At 43.6% G+C, this 15975-nt stretch overlaps 1 protein-coding gene across 1 annotated transcript in view; it reads right to left on the minus strand.

Annotated features, from left to right (window-relative positions):
* Positions 1-15975, minus strand: part of snd1 (staphylococcal nuclease and tudor domain containing 1) — a 209714-nt gene that overhangs the window by 152164 nt on the left and 41575 nt on the right. Inside the window, exons 12-15 of the mRNA XM_069671242.1 lie at positions 11282-11382; positions 7285-7395; positions 5792-5864; positions 2-143 (exon numbers count right to left, since the gene is read on the minus strand). Coding sequence (XP_069527343.1) covers positions 2-143; positions 5792-5864; positions 7285-7395; positions 11282-11382 — 427 coding nt within the window. The remainder of the gene's footprint in view (position 1; positions 144-5791; positions 5865-7284; positions 7396-11281; positions 11383-15975) is intronic.

Here is a 15975-nt window from a genome sequence, read left to right on the forward strand (position 1 = left end):
CCGGCAAGGAGGAATGTGATGAGGCAGGTTTCTTTGGGCATGTAGAGCTTGAGGCGCGAGCCGCTGAAGACGTATTCTACCACGGCTTCTGACCGACCCGCCCTCTGCAGGAAGGGCAAGAACTGCTTGGCTTTCTGTGTCTCCTAAAGAAGAAAAAGAGAAGGAATTAAAGACAGCATCTGCAACAAAAACTGACTAGATTAACCTGGATATATCATCCTAAAAACGCTCATCCAAATATAAACAGACAAGACAAATGAAGTAGTTTTATTGATGATAGAATCTGTGCAATGTTTCCAGACATCTTTAAATCTTGCTCTGGCCGGATGAAGTCTGCTCCGCTTCTCTGTGACACGCCTGGAACCTCTCGCAATCAAAAATAATTCTCTCCCCCTCCCTTCTTCCAATCTCTAGTCTGCGAGGGTGACTCACGAGCTTATTGTTGTGGCCGGGCCAAAATTACAAGCAGAGCTAAATCATGTGTATTCAAGCCGGGGCTGGTGATGCAGCGGTGGCGGGAGGGGAAGATTCAGAAACGATAAAAGATTATTTAATGTGTGCCCACTGCAGGCAGGAGAGTGTAGGCAGGCACAACAGACCAGTAAAGTGTGTGTGTGTGTGGTGTGTGTGGCCGTGAGAGTTGGAGCAAAGGCTTGAAGGGAAGGGCAGAGTTCAAAGAAGGAAAGTCAGAACTAACAAGCGCATTTTCTATTGTAAGTGGAAGTGGATGACATGTTTTGGATGAGTTATTTTCTTCCTGTTTTGGTCCACAAACGAACGGCAATAACAGAAAAAGATGGAGCAGAAACATCGTGCAGCACACCTCACCAGTGGGACTCAAAATACATGACGTTATGAGTAAAGGGTACGTGCTTTAGCCACAAGATACACCACCTGAACTCCACCCACTGCGGTCTAAAATAGCCCCTTGAGTGGGAGACAACGGAGCCAAACATTCTGTCGCTCACACAAACACATTCGCAGCACCTGCAGTGAGTGGGCTGAGCAGTCTAACTCGGTGCAGGAGGAAAAAAAAAAAAAAAAGGAGAGACATGAGAGAGGAGAGGACCTCATTATGCAACCTTTAGAGGTACGAGGTGAGTCAAGTGCTTCATCCACTCTGCTCCCACCCCCTCTGCTCATCTCCTACACTATGTTTATAAACCTATCTGTGCTCTATTTGTGACTGCATCCCACTCAATGTACATAATCCCTTTCAGTAAACCTTTACCACCGAGCTAAATGATGCTGACGTACAAGAGTGTGTATTTTCCATATGTGCACGTGTACAGCTGCGTGTGGGCGTGTTTCGCAGAGGAGAGAAGAAACTAGGGAAGGGAGGGGAAGGATGAGGCGGGGGGTGTTGCTATTTTGGTCTTAAGAATGCTCATTACATTAGCCTAGCCAAACAACTGGTGCATGCGCGTGCACACACACGCCTACCGGCGCTGACTGGCAACGATCCTGAACTCTGTGTGTGTGCTATTGGAAACTAGCAGAAACGCTGATGGAGGGATGGGAGCTGCAGCTGCAGATAATAGCCCTCACCCAAACCGCTAATAAGGGAGAGTTTAGGGGCTGATGTCACACACAAATGCATGACACAGCACAATCATATTAAAATGTAAAGAGCATCAGATTACTCGCTGGGTCACTGGGACACTTTTTAATAAGCGAGGCGTGCAAAATCTCCAGCTGCATGCAGGGTGTGGCACATATTGCTCCGTTTCATCCTTATTAAAGTAAATTAATTACTCAACTCCCAAGTCATTGCGGCTCAAAGAATGTTGTCAATTTAGCCGGTTAAGTTCTGGGGGTGTATACGTGTAAAATGCACTAAAAGCCCTGATGAAACAGCGCAGGGCTGCTCAGTCAGCACAACAATTCCCTGTCATAATTATTTTTACAGGATCCAATAATTTAGCTGTCGTGCTGACACAATAAGACACTGGGAGGTTATGGTGATGATAATGTGAAACAGCACAACATCAGAGAAGTTATGCAGAGCGATGTCAGACTTATTAGGCGCGCTCCAGAATCCTGTTGGTGTTAAACAGCTTTAATAACGTGGCTGGACGGATGCGAGGTGACAGCAACTCGCAGAGCTCGTGTACATGGCCGCTATATCTAGTAGGCCACTCTGAGATAATAAAAAAAAGGACTAATACAGAGAAAAAAAAGGGGCCTGATTAATTTAACCAAATGTCTCTCAAGAGGCTACGAGTGCAAGTGCTACAACCGAGCTCAAGTGAGAGGGACAATGAGGCGCTAATGTTTCTGGAGTTCAATTTGGAGGACGTCTAGTGGCTCATCAAAATGTGTAAGGGGTGCGGAAATACGTAAAGGCACTCAAATAAGTCTGGAAAAAAGACATGTTAAAGGGGGGGTGTTATGCTAATTTCAAGCTTCATATTTCCACTCTGTGATACCTGTGGAGTAGCTTAGCATAATTTGTAGCTTAAAAAACTCATTTTTTTCACACTGGTGCTTTGTGCAGGCCCTCATACAGCCTCTGCCTCAAACGACTCTTTCAGCTCCGTCCCTTTAAAGGCTTAATATGCGACTTTCATGTCCAGTAGGTGTCGCTCTTGAGCTCCAGCATGAAACCAAAACAAACGCCCTGTTTGGCCACACAGCAGCCACCTAGCTGGCCTACTCCGCTGTACCATTTCAGAGACATTTCTAAGTGTTTTGTTCTACTAAGTAGCAGCAATTGAACACAATTGGTTTGGCAGGCCTGTGTAGGCTCATCCTCACAGAATGCATGTCACAGCTCGAGCTGCAATAGACCGCAGCCAGCATTGTACTGCCGAGTGGCTGACGTTAGCACACTTTTGTTAACTACGCATGTTGCTACAGCCCCTTGCTAGCATGGTTAATTAAACAGAATGACCGTGATATAATAACGCTACAGAACACTAAGCAAGCAAGTGTAACATTGAAATAAACAGTGAGGTAGCTATCGTCCCTAATGATACTCTAGTACGTGTTCATGAACTCGCATGAAACGGGAACGTAGAGCCGTACCCGCCCACAAACACAGAGGGGGTCTGACTTCACTCTCTTTTTAGGAAGTTATTTTTCGAGGATATATTTACATAAGACATACTTGATTCTCGATATATTAATGTGTAATGTGTGCTTTCTTCTGATTGGCCAGCGATTTGAAGCCTGCTGAGGCTCCACTTTGTGACGTCACAAAGTGCAGCGAGTAGAAAAAACTCTGTTACTCCGACATAATTTTACCTACAGATTTGAAACTTCACCCATGTTTAGTCTGGACATCCAACATTGTAAAAGTATATATATGTCTTAAATATCAAACAGCATAATACACCCTCTTTAATAATTTGTGTGGCAGCAGTCCACATATTTAGCGTGTCCAGTGAAGCTCAGTCAGGTGGAAAAAGCAGCTGGAAAACAAATTGCTGTCCATGCTCTCCCCAAGCAAACAGAGGCAGTTAGCAAAGACAAAGGTCACAATAAAATGAAAATTGGTCATTCCAAACAGCCTGAACTGTCGCAAGTAGAACAAATTATGTTGGAAATATAAAAACAGAACAGATCAGAGCAACAGAAAGTTACATTTTAACATTACCCTGGAACAAAAGGGTGACTTATCCACCACCTGACTGACTGACCTCAATTTCCCTCCTGGGTGCTGTGAGAATAACAACGATAAAAATAGGCCACCGGCAAGAACAGCACATAGAAGGCGACAATGACCATCAGAGTGGCCGCATTCATTCTTTGTCTCAGTGCTAACAGTACACATTTCAGTTGATCGCACTTTCCGCTGCATGTGAGCCCATCTAACCGCGCCACTCAGTTTGACAACACAGGACAGCAGCAGCACTGCAGCGTGCAGCGAGCTAATAAAGGCTGCACTATGGTATAGACAGCGAGCAACACAAGATAAGAGACACATTAGAGGGATCACATTTAAAAACCAGCTCCCAGGGTCGTGCAGAAATAAAACACACACTTAAAAGAATGTGTGAGAATCGCCCATTACTCGTTACTCAGAGATTTTATGGCTTCCCCAGCGCTAATGTTCATTTGTTGTGTGCTCCCAATCAGGCTTCATTAGCCAAATGATGCCTCTATCAAGCCCCTGGGCACACGTAAACAAGCTAGGACCAAGCACCACTGATGGTTTTATTAATGGCGCTGATTATTTTTAGAGGCAGCTTAAGTTTCTTTAAGATGAGGAAGGCGGCAGGGAGGAGCAGGGACGGGAAAACACTGTGTTAGAGGAGAAGTCAGAAGCTTCAGGCATTAATGGCATCTTCGGGTGTCATGGAGGATGTTTAAATGAGTCGACAGTAGGGCTGCACGATTATGGCCAAAATGATAATCACGATTATTTTGATCAATAGTGAGATCACGGTTATTTATTAACTTTAGGGACACATTTTTGAATTGAACTTTCAAAGTTAAATAAACAAAGCAACACTTTCTGTTACGTCTTCACTGTCTTTAACAATGATACAGACGCAGGTGAACGGTTAACTTTTTATTGTGGTTCACACCGGACATACAGCCGTGTTCCCGCTGCTCCAGGAGGATACATGACAACAACCACATTACCCATAATTCCCTGAGTCCCTTACAACTACGGCAGCCCTAGTAGCTCCAAATACATAACACTTTCAGTTCCATACTGTTGTAAATTCCAGCAAAAATTTTGCATCAAACTAAGATTGAACTGGGTTCCTTACATGAATTTGAAAAATCACAAGCGACACCCAGTTAGTGACGTGTTTTCCATCCCCCAGCAGTGGTTGGTCTGCCAGAGAGGGTAGGCGGAGCTAAGCGGCTGCTTTTCCGCTCTCTGCAATGTTGCGAGTAAACAGTAATCTACTATGGCTGAACAAACAAAGAAAGATGGATGACTACAGATACAACTTCAAAAATAAGGGAAAATCCAAGAAAAAGAAACAAACTCGACGCTCAGATGAAGGCAAACAGTCTAAAAAGGAAAGTGACAGTCAGCGAGGAAAATCAAGAGTTACAAGCCAAACGTGGACGTCACACATGAAACACTGTCTGGATATCTGGGAAGTGTGCTCACGCAATTACCGTTTATCGCCACAGGTGACGCCAAAGACAACGAAACTGAGATCTTCGAGATTACAACTTCAACATCACTTGCCCTAAACCTGAAAAACCTCCAAACAACTGATGACGAGCCGTTTCGGGGGACCGGTGTTTTGGTTTAACGACTGACTTGCTCTTTTCCTGTTTTAGCGTAACAATAAGCAGCATTCAAAACGCGAATGTGCGTTAGTAACCTTCACGACACGTTTGCACAAACAGCACTTCAAAAGACGTAACAGATAAGTAGGTGCTGAGATCGTACTAAAAAGTACAGCCAAGTATTCTCTTCCAGTTATCAACAGATGGTGTAACCACGACAACCACAGATGCAGTCAGCTCAGTCGCTCGTTGAACCGAAACACTGTTCCACTCTTAACTGCCGCTGCGAGGTAGGCACTCATGACATGATTTTTTGAGTCCCACTGGTGAGGTGTGCTGCATGATGTTTCCGGTCAGGAAGAAGTGAAGTAAAAAACCTCTATCGCCCCCTGGGGGAGTGGCTGTTAGTTTGGGGAGCGCTTGATTTGATTTGCAGCAGTTTTCTACAGGAGGAGCACATATCTAAAACGTCAATATCGCCGGATTAACATTTGATTAATTGTGCAGCTCTAGTCCACGGTTAAATATATTCATTCATATTAGTATATTTTAAGAGATGATTGTGTAAACATCCACAAAAAAACATACGTACCCCAGAGATATCAGCCACTCTGTGGATGGGAACCTCCTTCTTGCTGTGCAGCCCTTTCCCGTTCTTGATGGCCCTGCAGTCAGTCAAACATTAAACACACGCACATACACACACGTCATCATCATGGCTCAGCATAATACATCAAGAAAGCACAAGGCTGGAGGCTTAACAGACCTGGAGAAATGGGAGCTCTTTGAGTAATCACCGTAGATACAAAGTGGGACCAATTGTGGCTTTGTGAAGTAGCATGTAAATTCATACCGGTTTCTCCTTCCCTGAACTGCCATTATGGCTCAACTGGAATAGCTAGGGGGAGGATTTTTCCTTTGTAAGCAATGCAGTCTATAGGCTTGAGATGAGAAGAGGAGAAATTGTGGCAGAGGAATAATAATGGAAGATATTTTTGTAGAATAGAAGGATGATGAGAAATGGAGAGACAGGGGTTGCTTCTTCGCAGTCAGGGGTTTAGCGATGATGACTGGTTATGGTCAGCGCTGCTGTAGCCTCGAGGGTTTAAGATATGCAGTTTACAAGTGGAGAGGAATCATGCTACCTATGGGAAGTAGACCACTGCTGCTAACAGTGTGCACATTTACATACAAGCATGTATATATGTGAGTTTAATAGCCAGGAGGAGGTTTCTTGGAGGCCGCGGGCCACTGGCCTCGTGCAGCGGGAACTAAAAATACGACCAAGGCTATAGACAGAAACCTCTCATCAACTCTAATAAGACCACACCAGGGACGGAGGAGGGGGGGGGGAAGGGGGAGAGATAGGGAGAAGAGCAAGGCCACAGAAGGACAAAATTGAAAAGGTGGAGAAAGGAGGACAAAAAAAAGAGGAAGGAGGAGGAGGGGAAAGAGAGGGCGGGTGGCCGGTGACACAAGAGAAAGTCCTATAAAAAGAGGCTGTGGCTGCATCTGCTCTACCTATAGCAAGCAGATCTTAATCTATGGCAGAGTAATAAAGCTCCTACTAAATCTCTCCAATGCACCTCCATGTAATTATATTCATAGGGCCTGTGTAAAGAGAGCTTCTGATTTAGCATCCGCTGCTTAGGGAGGTGTGTGTGTCCAAGCATGTTTGGGGCAAACATGTGGGAGTGGAAACGAGACATGTTTCTAAGGGAAAGATGTAGCAGCATCTGTGATAGGCTGGGAGTTATGATGGTGTCAGTGCTAAAATAAATCCTAAAAATTAATAACAAGTAAGTTTTTTTTTCCACCTGTGCCGTGTTGAATGTAGCAGCGAATGCAAAAGCAATTTGCCTCAAGGTCGTTTTCAATTTGCTTCTTCCTCCCAAGAGCAGAATTTGTCAAGGTCATGCACAACTCGTGGATGGCGGAGCGTGAGCGTGGTGTGATTAGCGCGGTGTGTGCACATGAGAGTGCCATTGTGTGTAGCTGTGCAGGTTCATGTAAAAAAAATAAATAAATAAAAGGGAGATGGAAATGTGTGAAAGAGAGCGGTGTGTATGCGCGCGTGTTCCTCACCGTGCCTCTGCGGCAAGCAGCTCGTCGTAGTGGGAGGAGCGTTGGTCGTCATCCTGTCTGTATCTGATGACTGTGGCCAGGCCTTTGCTGACCAGAGCCTCGGCTATGTTGCTGGAGGAAGAGAGAAGGAGAGAGATTACTTTAATAAAAAAAACAACAAGCTAAACCCCCCCTTGGCTTCACGCTGAATTAAAAGTCAGCTAAGCTCAACAGAAAGAAAATAAGGACATGAGAAATCCCAAAGGTGGCTTCGCTAAGGAACACAGGGCACCTAAATGTTGACTTTGCACACTTCCTGGCTGTGTTACTGATGTAGAGAAGAGAGGGTGAAGGGCAGAAGGAGGAGAGGACTGTACTTAATGCAGCACTTAGTGGCTAGCCCTTGGACATCAGTGTTCTAGTAGATTGTGGAAGAATGACATGAAGGGGCAGGAGGGAAAGTTGAACTTGTCACAGAGTGCATGCATTTGTCCCCAGATAGCATCTGACACAATATTACGTTGTTGTACCAACAATAAAACGTTTTTATTTAATGTTTTCTACACCTACATCAGCAAAAAATAATACAAAGAGCAAGAAAGAAAATATTTTTACACCTGAGTATCCTAATATTCTATTTTGTGATACTGTCTGATTTTTAAGTTGCATTTTAACATTCAAAAACAGATGTAAATCCTGCTGTTCTGATAACATGAAAAATGTATAAAATCACTCTTTTAATTTTTTGCATATGGGTTGTGGTATTTGTCCCAAGAGATAAGATAAGATAAGCTTTATTGAGCCCCCAAAGGGGAAATTAACTCATTACAGCAGCTCATAATACAGGCAAATTAAATAAAGCACTCAAGTAATAAAGAAGACACAAAGTAGGTGGCAATGATATGATGACAATCTTCTTAAAACTTCATTTAAAAAATCATGATATGGGGCACCGGTTTAGCTCACAGGTTAAATCACATGTCCCATGATCAGAGGCTACGGTTCTCGATGCAGCAAGAACACCCACCCTCGGCCCTTTGCTGCATAAGGCATAAAAAGCTTTCGGTACAGCAATATAATGAGATATTGAATCATTATAATTATCATGATCATAGACTGTATAAAAAGATGGACGACGCGACAGCTCCCTAAAAGGGAAGCCAAAACATTTCCAGCGCCCCCTGCTGACTGGCTGCAGTATAGCTCATAAAGCCTGCCTCCTCCATGTTAACAGATGGGACATGAGTCAAACTATAAAATCAAAATACACGCCAAATAAATGTTTCTCAAACATGGTTTCTGTCATTATAGTTAGTTCTTATCATGCTGATTTACGTCCAAGTGTTCATTTTTCTGACAAGTTTATTTTTAATTAGTTATTAGATGCTGTAAAAAGGATGATTGACAGCTCTGTTGACAAATCCGGCTCCTGCAGACGATCTGTTCCGGATTAGCAGAGTAGAGGAGGAACGGCGAGAGGAGACGTAACTAAAACAATCACTACAGTCACTGAAGTTTACATATCTGTGAACGTCTGCTTCAGACCAACACAAGAAGCCGTTCTGCTGTTAAACACGCCAGCGTGTGGGATCTTTGCAGTGTTTTTTCAGTAAGTTAAGGGTGTGTCTTGGTTAGCGGAAGTGGCTCCGGTATCTCCACCTGTCGATCTCTACTGCGCAGCTCTGGCTACAAATGACGTCACCATCGCAAGATGGCAGCGCCCGTCATTTTGGCTTCAATTTTCGTACAATGAAAGCAGATGGAGACGCGTCGTCCATCTTTATATACAGTCATTGATCATGATACGCAATGTATTGTCTAATTCTCACCATAACACAGCCAACATGAAATTAAAACAAAGCAGGACATGTTTCCTCCATCATTTGTGAATAACCCAATACACAATAAGACAAGGTCCAAAATATCTACCCCACTGACCTGCCTCGACCTCTGACCTCTACATCCGCCATGCAAACTGTTTTCTGTGGAGCTGAGCGGCTGGGGTAGCTGACTAATGCTGGGTTGTAATTGGCTGGTCATGAGGTCGGGTCTTGACCTCTGTGTACACATAGATGCTTTCTGATACAAGACTGTTCTATGACGCAGAGTGGTTCATGTTTCCATTTGTCTATGTAACTGTGATTTGTGTCACAGAGCCCACAATTAGACAGATAAAAAGCAGCAGATAAAAAGCCTTTCAGTAGTTTTTTTGGGTGAGACCGGACTTCATTATAAGTCATGTGGCATCACAGCTCCACTCTCTTGTTTTGATTAAATTTGATCCTCTGAGTAGTTTCATAACGTTTATATCTGTAGCTCTGAATAAAGAACATGTTTCAAACAGATAAACCAGATTTCGTCAAAGTCGTGTTTGTAGATAGAAAATAATTGCTTGCACTGAAGCGACCCAACTCATGAAAAATTAAAATACAAAGAAGCCCTTTCAGGTTACTTTGTGATTCATGGTGAGATTAGGAGATCTAAGCGTTTACAAATGATTACCCTGTCATCTTCCATCACATGAACCCAACTTTTAAAGCTTTATAAAGGGAGACAGCTACTGCAATACAATGAAATGTGTTACAGGAGTCTCTTATTTTGACAAGTCACATGCTGTATGATCTGCCAGTGAGGGCTGAGCATTTGGAACAAACTCCTACAGGAAGGTTAAGATGTTGTGTGTGCCGTCAGAGGAAAAGGCGCATTTCATTCATGCAGCGAGCTCGTCTTAAGTGTTAAATAGTATCGAGAAGAACCCTGAAATGCAGGAGGCCTGGTATGTGCATGGCATTTAGAATTTCAAGGTCTATATTATCTGATCTGCTTGATGTGGAAAAATGGTATAGAAATTTTTTTATTATTTATGTTAGATAAACAAACAAAAGGAAAGAAAAAATAGAAGAAAGAGAGTTTTTCTTTACTTGTTTTTTTTTTCACTTTTACTTCGACCTTTTCTATCTAGATCTTTTACTGACTGACCAACCTTTTACCGACCGACCGACCTTTTACTGACTGACCGACCGACCTTTTACCGACCGACCGACCTTTTACTGACTGACCGACCAACCTTTTACCGACCGACCGACCGACCTTTTACTGACTGACCGACCAACCTTTTACCAACCGACCTTTTACCGACCGACCGACCTTTTACCGACCGACCGACCAACCTTTTACTGACCGACCGACCGACCTTTTACTGACCGACCGACTGACCGACCTTTGACCGAGCTTTTACCAACCGACCGTTATGTAATCATACTCGACGTATTGTTATTATTAAAGTGGGGGTATTATGCTAATTTCAAGCTATATATTTCACCCTGTGATACCTGTGGAGTGGTATTATCAGAATTTATAATTTTTCTCACACTGGTGTTCTGTGCAGGCCCTCTGCCTGAAACGACTCAGTCAGCTCTGTCCCTTTAAGAAACCCTGGCCCCTTTGTGACGTCACAAAGTGCAGCGTGGAAAAAAACTGTCTGAAACCTGGCATTCACAGCAGCCTGCAGACTGAGCTGAGAAGCCTGGGGATTACTCCAACATATTTTAACCTAGAGATTTGAAACTTCACCCACATTTAGTCTGGTCATCCAACATTGTAACATTATATATATATGTCTTAAAATGTGAAACAGCATAATACCCCCTCTTTAAAACGTTTCATTTTCCTTTATGTGGTCGTGCTGTTTGCATATAGGATTTTGTTAACTTGGACTATGTTGCCTAAAACATACTGAGTCACAGGCCAAATCCCAATCCCCAAAGCCAGGGACTCTCAGACTTTGAGGCGCGTTCCCTGTAAGTGTGTGTGTTTAGTGCTGTCAAATCACCAAGTGTGTGAGGACACTGATGCAGACTTTAAAGCCAAATTGCGGACTTTACTTGAGTTCACATATCTGCAGACTATCCTTTGGTAGTTACCCAGTTCATGAGCAACTTGGTGACATATACGAACATGATTGTCCAGCCCCTCCCAAATGAAACTAGACCATTCCGTGTTGTACAATTTCACTTACATGCCGCCGATTGTGACTGTTGCACAGGTGCGTTCTGCAAAGGCGGGGGTGCTCTCTCCTGGACCGGTTGCTGCTCTGATGTAGTCGACTGTCACATTGACCTGAAGGGGCAAAAAAAAAGCAGGAGAGGGGGTCAAACAGCCACCAGAAATGAGACAAACTGAAAGCAACACCAGTTATTGTTATCATAAGTGTAGGAGGTAGTGGGGGGGAGGCTGTTTTGTGTGTGTGTAAGGGTGGGTCTGTGTGTTTGTCCCACTTCTCAAGGTCACCCCCAGTCAGTGTGAATCACATCAGGCAGCACTGTAGATCTCCCCAGAGGAGCAGCATTAACGCTCTGTGGGTGTTTGGGACAATACACACACACACACACACGCAGAGGGAACAGTGATAGAACCCACATGACCCTTCGCTGTGTGTTCTCAAAACAGCTCCCTGGGGACAGACTCCATTCCACCCGCCCTGAAGATACAATTTTGTCACTCGGTTTGTGTGTGTGTTTGTGTGTATGTGGGTCTCTGTTCATCCACAGGCGGGTGACGGGGAAAGCCTGCTTTGTGGGCCCAGACGCAGGCAGACAGCGCCCGACAGCAGGGATGCAGCCATACCGGTACACACGATCGGCAGTTTAAGAGCTACGTGTCAACCGTGTCAGACGTGTGATGTGTGAAGAAGTGCGATGATGGGAGGGAGAGTACGAAATAAAAAATAAAAAGTGGGAATCTGGCTCTGCATCGCAGTGTCATAGCTTAGACACAAGTCAAACCGAGACAATGCAGACAGGCCTATTACAAGAACATGAAAGAGATGCCAACCAGGACACGCAGCGACGTGGGCTTGTCATTAGACGGACGGGATGGGGACGTGGTGACGTGAGGAACAGAAGAGCTTCTGTCAAAGCTGAATGGATGTGGTTTAGTGTATTGTTCTGCAGGAAGAACTGTCTGCATATCAAGAGCGGACGCAAAATGAAAAGGATACCAGGGAATAGATTATGGTTTTTGGAAGCCACAGTGGAAACTTCATTAAATACAAATGAGTATGCTGCTTCAACTACCACAGCACAGACAGGAGAGGAGTGGGTGAGTTACCAAAAGTTAATATCAAAATCAAGAGAACTAATTTGCGCGCCTCGTATCAGTGGAAAACTACGCAATATTATCACATTTAAAACCCCAATTTTCATCTATTTTTGTAACTGCAAAAAAAAAGTATCGTCTCAGGGAGGAAATTATTTTATCCTCACTCCCACGTCAAAACTCTTCATTTCCATTTCAATCATTTCCCTTCTCTTCAGCCTCATTGAAAAGTGAAGCCATCCAAATGAAGCAAATAAAACCTTTTGCGTTATTCTTGGTTACTTTTGTGTTTAATGGCCATGCGCTGGCAGGGTTCAATAACTGAAAGGGGGACAAACAAAGCGATGAAAAACAGGAAGTTCAAGTCTACGGTCTCATTTTCCTTATTCATTTCGTCTCATTTAGTCCTCTCAAGCAGAGACAAAAGAAAGAGAGATTTGAGGAGGAGATTAAAAACACAGGGGCAGAATATAATGCCGGATGCTATAAGCTGTGAAACCAGAACACCAGTAGCTCCCCATTAAGCGAGATGATGACAGATTATAAACTCTGACCATGCGATGTTAGATTAGAGGAGTTTCCAGGCCCATTCTCCACGGGCCATCTAACCGATCTCCTGATAAGGCACAGCTATCTATAAGAAGCCCCAGAGGAGACTGAGGCGGAGGGAGGGGAGGCAGTGGATGGATTTAGACGGAGGGGGAGCGATAAGGACAAGGACAGGAGGGGAAGTGTGAGACAAAATGTTTTTGTTCTGCTGAGGTGACGAGCAGCGTGGGAGATTGAGTTTACTCTGCACAAGGAATCAATAGGGGTGGGAATCACTCACGATACGATACGTTGATATAACGATACAATAACGATCCGATTACAATACAATACAATAATGATACGTTAACGATCGATAACTATACAATACGATAACGATACAATATGATTACGATACGATTAGGATACGATACGATTAGGATACAATTAGGATATAATACGATACGGATCAATACGATACGGATCAATACGATACGGTACGGTACAATACCGTACGATACGGTACGTTACTATACGATATGATACGGTACGATACGGTACGGTACTTTACGGTACAATATGGTACGATACAGAACGATACGGTACGATACGACTCGGTACGATACAATACGATAAATAACGATACAATAATGATAGAATACAAACGGTACTATATGATATGATACCGTTAATGATTGAATGATGAATACGATAGTGATCAATATACAATACGGTATAATACAATAATGTAATGATAGTACGATACAGCGTTTCTGCAATAATTGATGTATTGCAAGACAATCATATAATGATACATCATGAAATCAGATTAACTGAACACAAAATGCCCCTAAAACGTAAAGTGCAGGATAATTGTATTTATTCACTGCAATTAAGTGTCAGTTTCACAGAATTTGACACAAACTAACCTGAAACAACGATGCGGGGAGACAAATTAGCCGGGAAATCGATTTAGAGTACCGAATTTTTTTCAAACTAAAATATTGATATTTGGCGCCAGTCTATCGATATTTGTATCGCACGAGTCGGAAGGACGATATATTGCCGTATCGATATTTTGTTCCAACCCAATGAATCATGTTTGGTATATTTTAGCAATGGGAATTATACCCAAATTTGGACCATAAAAAGTCGTTATGCCAAACTATGATATTGTAAGGACCCCTGTGCTGTGTACTTGTAGGTAGACATAGCCAAGTATTGGCTTAGCACGAGCAGTGTTCCAGACAGGAACATGGTAAATGGCTACTTATCATGGAGGTAGGAGGTTTAAGATGTGCTTAACCCCCCAAAAAACACCTGTCACCTGCATCTTTACATCAAATCTGCCAACACATATATATATAAATTTACATAAATATAAACATAATATTAGTACAGATATATTGTAATCAAGAGCACAATGGACCCTGTTAGAAGAAATGCAGGTGTTCACAGTTCAGCTGAAGCAGCTAAAGAGGGCTATACGGAACCACTAAACAGACATCAGACATGCAGGCCTACACACAGGTGTTGCAGCAGCCTTGTACTGCATAATGGAGACTCGCCAATGACAGTGGGTTTGAACAAAATAAGACCTATTCTTCATCTTTAAGCCTCGAGGAGGCGAAGGAAAACATAAGAGGGAGGGATGAGGAAGAAGGGAATGAGTGCAAGAGAGAGAGCAAGGTAAAAGTGCGAGTGAGAGTGTGCCATGTTTTTAGCCGGTTGTAATCGCAGCTGGCTATCAATTAATGAAAAGAGCCATGCTGGAAGGAACACACCTCAGGCTGGGACGGCACAACTCTAGGAAAGCAAAGAGAAGGAGGAAGACGAGGAAGCCCCATCTGGATTTTTTCTGTGACGCTTCGGTTCCACACTTTGCATCTGTTTAAAACGCACACACCTACAGATTTCCCCCCAAAACAAGTCTCACTCTCACAAAACGCACAGCGCATCGAATACCATCCTGCACACAGGGCATTCTCAGTGCACGCACGTAACTCGCATGCACGCAAATAAGCAGAAGGGGGGGAAACTCTGGCGCTAACAGTGCTACACACGCAGCTGCATAACAGGAGCCACTTTGAGCACGCAGGATTATCCGAATGTGCTCAACCCTGATAAGTGGCTTAATGCAACATTTCCACTGGACTTTTTTTTTCTGCTGAGGCTGAGACCCAGGCGCACAAGAAGCACTACTTATAAAGTTAGCCAAATCGAGCTTTTTGGGATTATGTCACCGTGCAAGCGCTGCCGTTTCAATGCGGGTGGGGATATACGTATATGAGAGGGATGAAGGCAGACGGACAGACGGAGGGTGACAGAGAGAGAGGAGGAAAGGGAAACTGCTTCAGTGCACAGTCAGCTAACCTTAAAGGGACAGCTCGCAACTTTTGTGACATTTTGTGAAGAATAAGTTACTCCTTATGTCAAAATAAACTGCAAAAATCATCCTTAATCAATAGAGATAACCAACTTAAAGTCTTAAAGGTACAGTCAACATAAAAATGGTCATGACTGCAATGTTCGTTTTACAGCTGCTACTGCGAAACCTCTTTAAAAGACCAGATCAGGTATTGCACCTTTCTGTCTCTGAAAGCCATCAAATATAGATTTGAAGCAAAAAAAAAAAGAGGGCAGTCTTTTGAATATGGATATCAGATGTGCTTTATAAAGATCAAAAGCACCCAGCTCTCCTTATACAGATGAGGAATAGAAGGTTTAATGAGAATTTAATGTCGCTTTATTCTCCCAAAGCAGAGCGCCGGCATCGTGGGCTTTGAGCTTCAGCGCGGAGACTCGTACTTAATGCTTCGTCACGTCCTGGAAGGTTTAGTCAGGGGGAAATCTGCTTGTTTTCCCAATTCATGTAATGTATTGCACGCTGAGGCGAGCTTTGAAAAGGAGTGTTGTGGAGGGGAATACCTGTAGGTTGTCATTGCGACTGGACGGACACGATTAAGTCTGCAGTCCCAGACCAGGCAGAGTGCTCCCTTCTAAATCCACCAGGTCGAGGCCAAATTACCCCGCTACTGTTCGGGGTAAAGTCTTTGTTTCTGTTTGTGTCGAGGTGAAAAAAAAAAT

Source organism: Semicossyphus pulcher, unplaced genomic scaffold, assembly GCF_022749685.1.
Source record: "Semicossyphus pulcher isolate SPU_LCO1_2020_fin unplaced genomic scaffold, fSemPul1.0.p SCAF_20, whole genome shotgun sequence".
Classification (NCBI taxonomy): domain Eukaryota; kingdom Metazoa; phylum Chordata; class Actinopteri; order Labriformes; family Labridae; genus Semicossyphus; species Semicossyphus pulcher.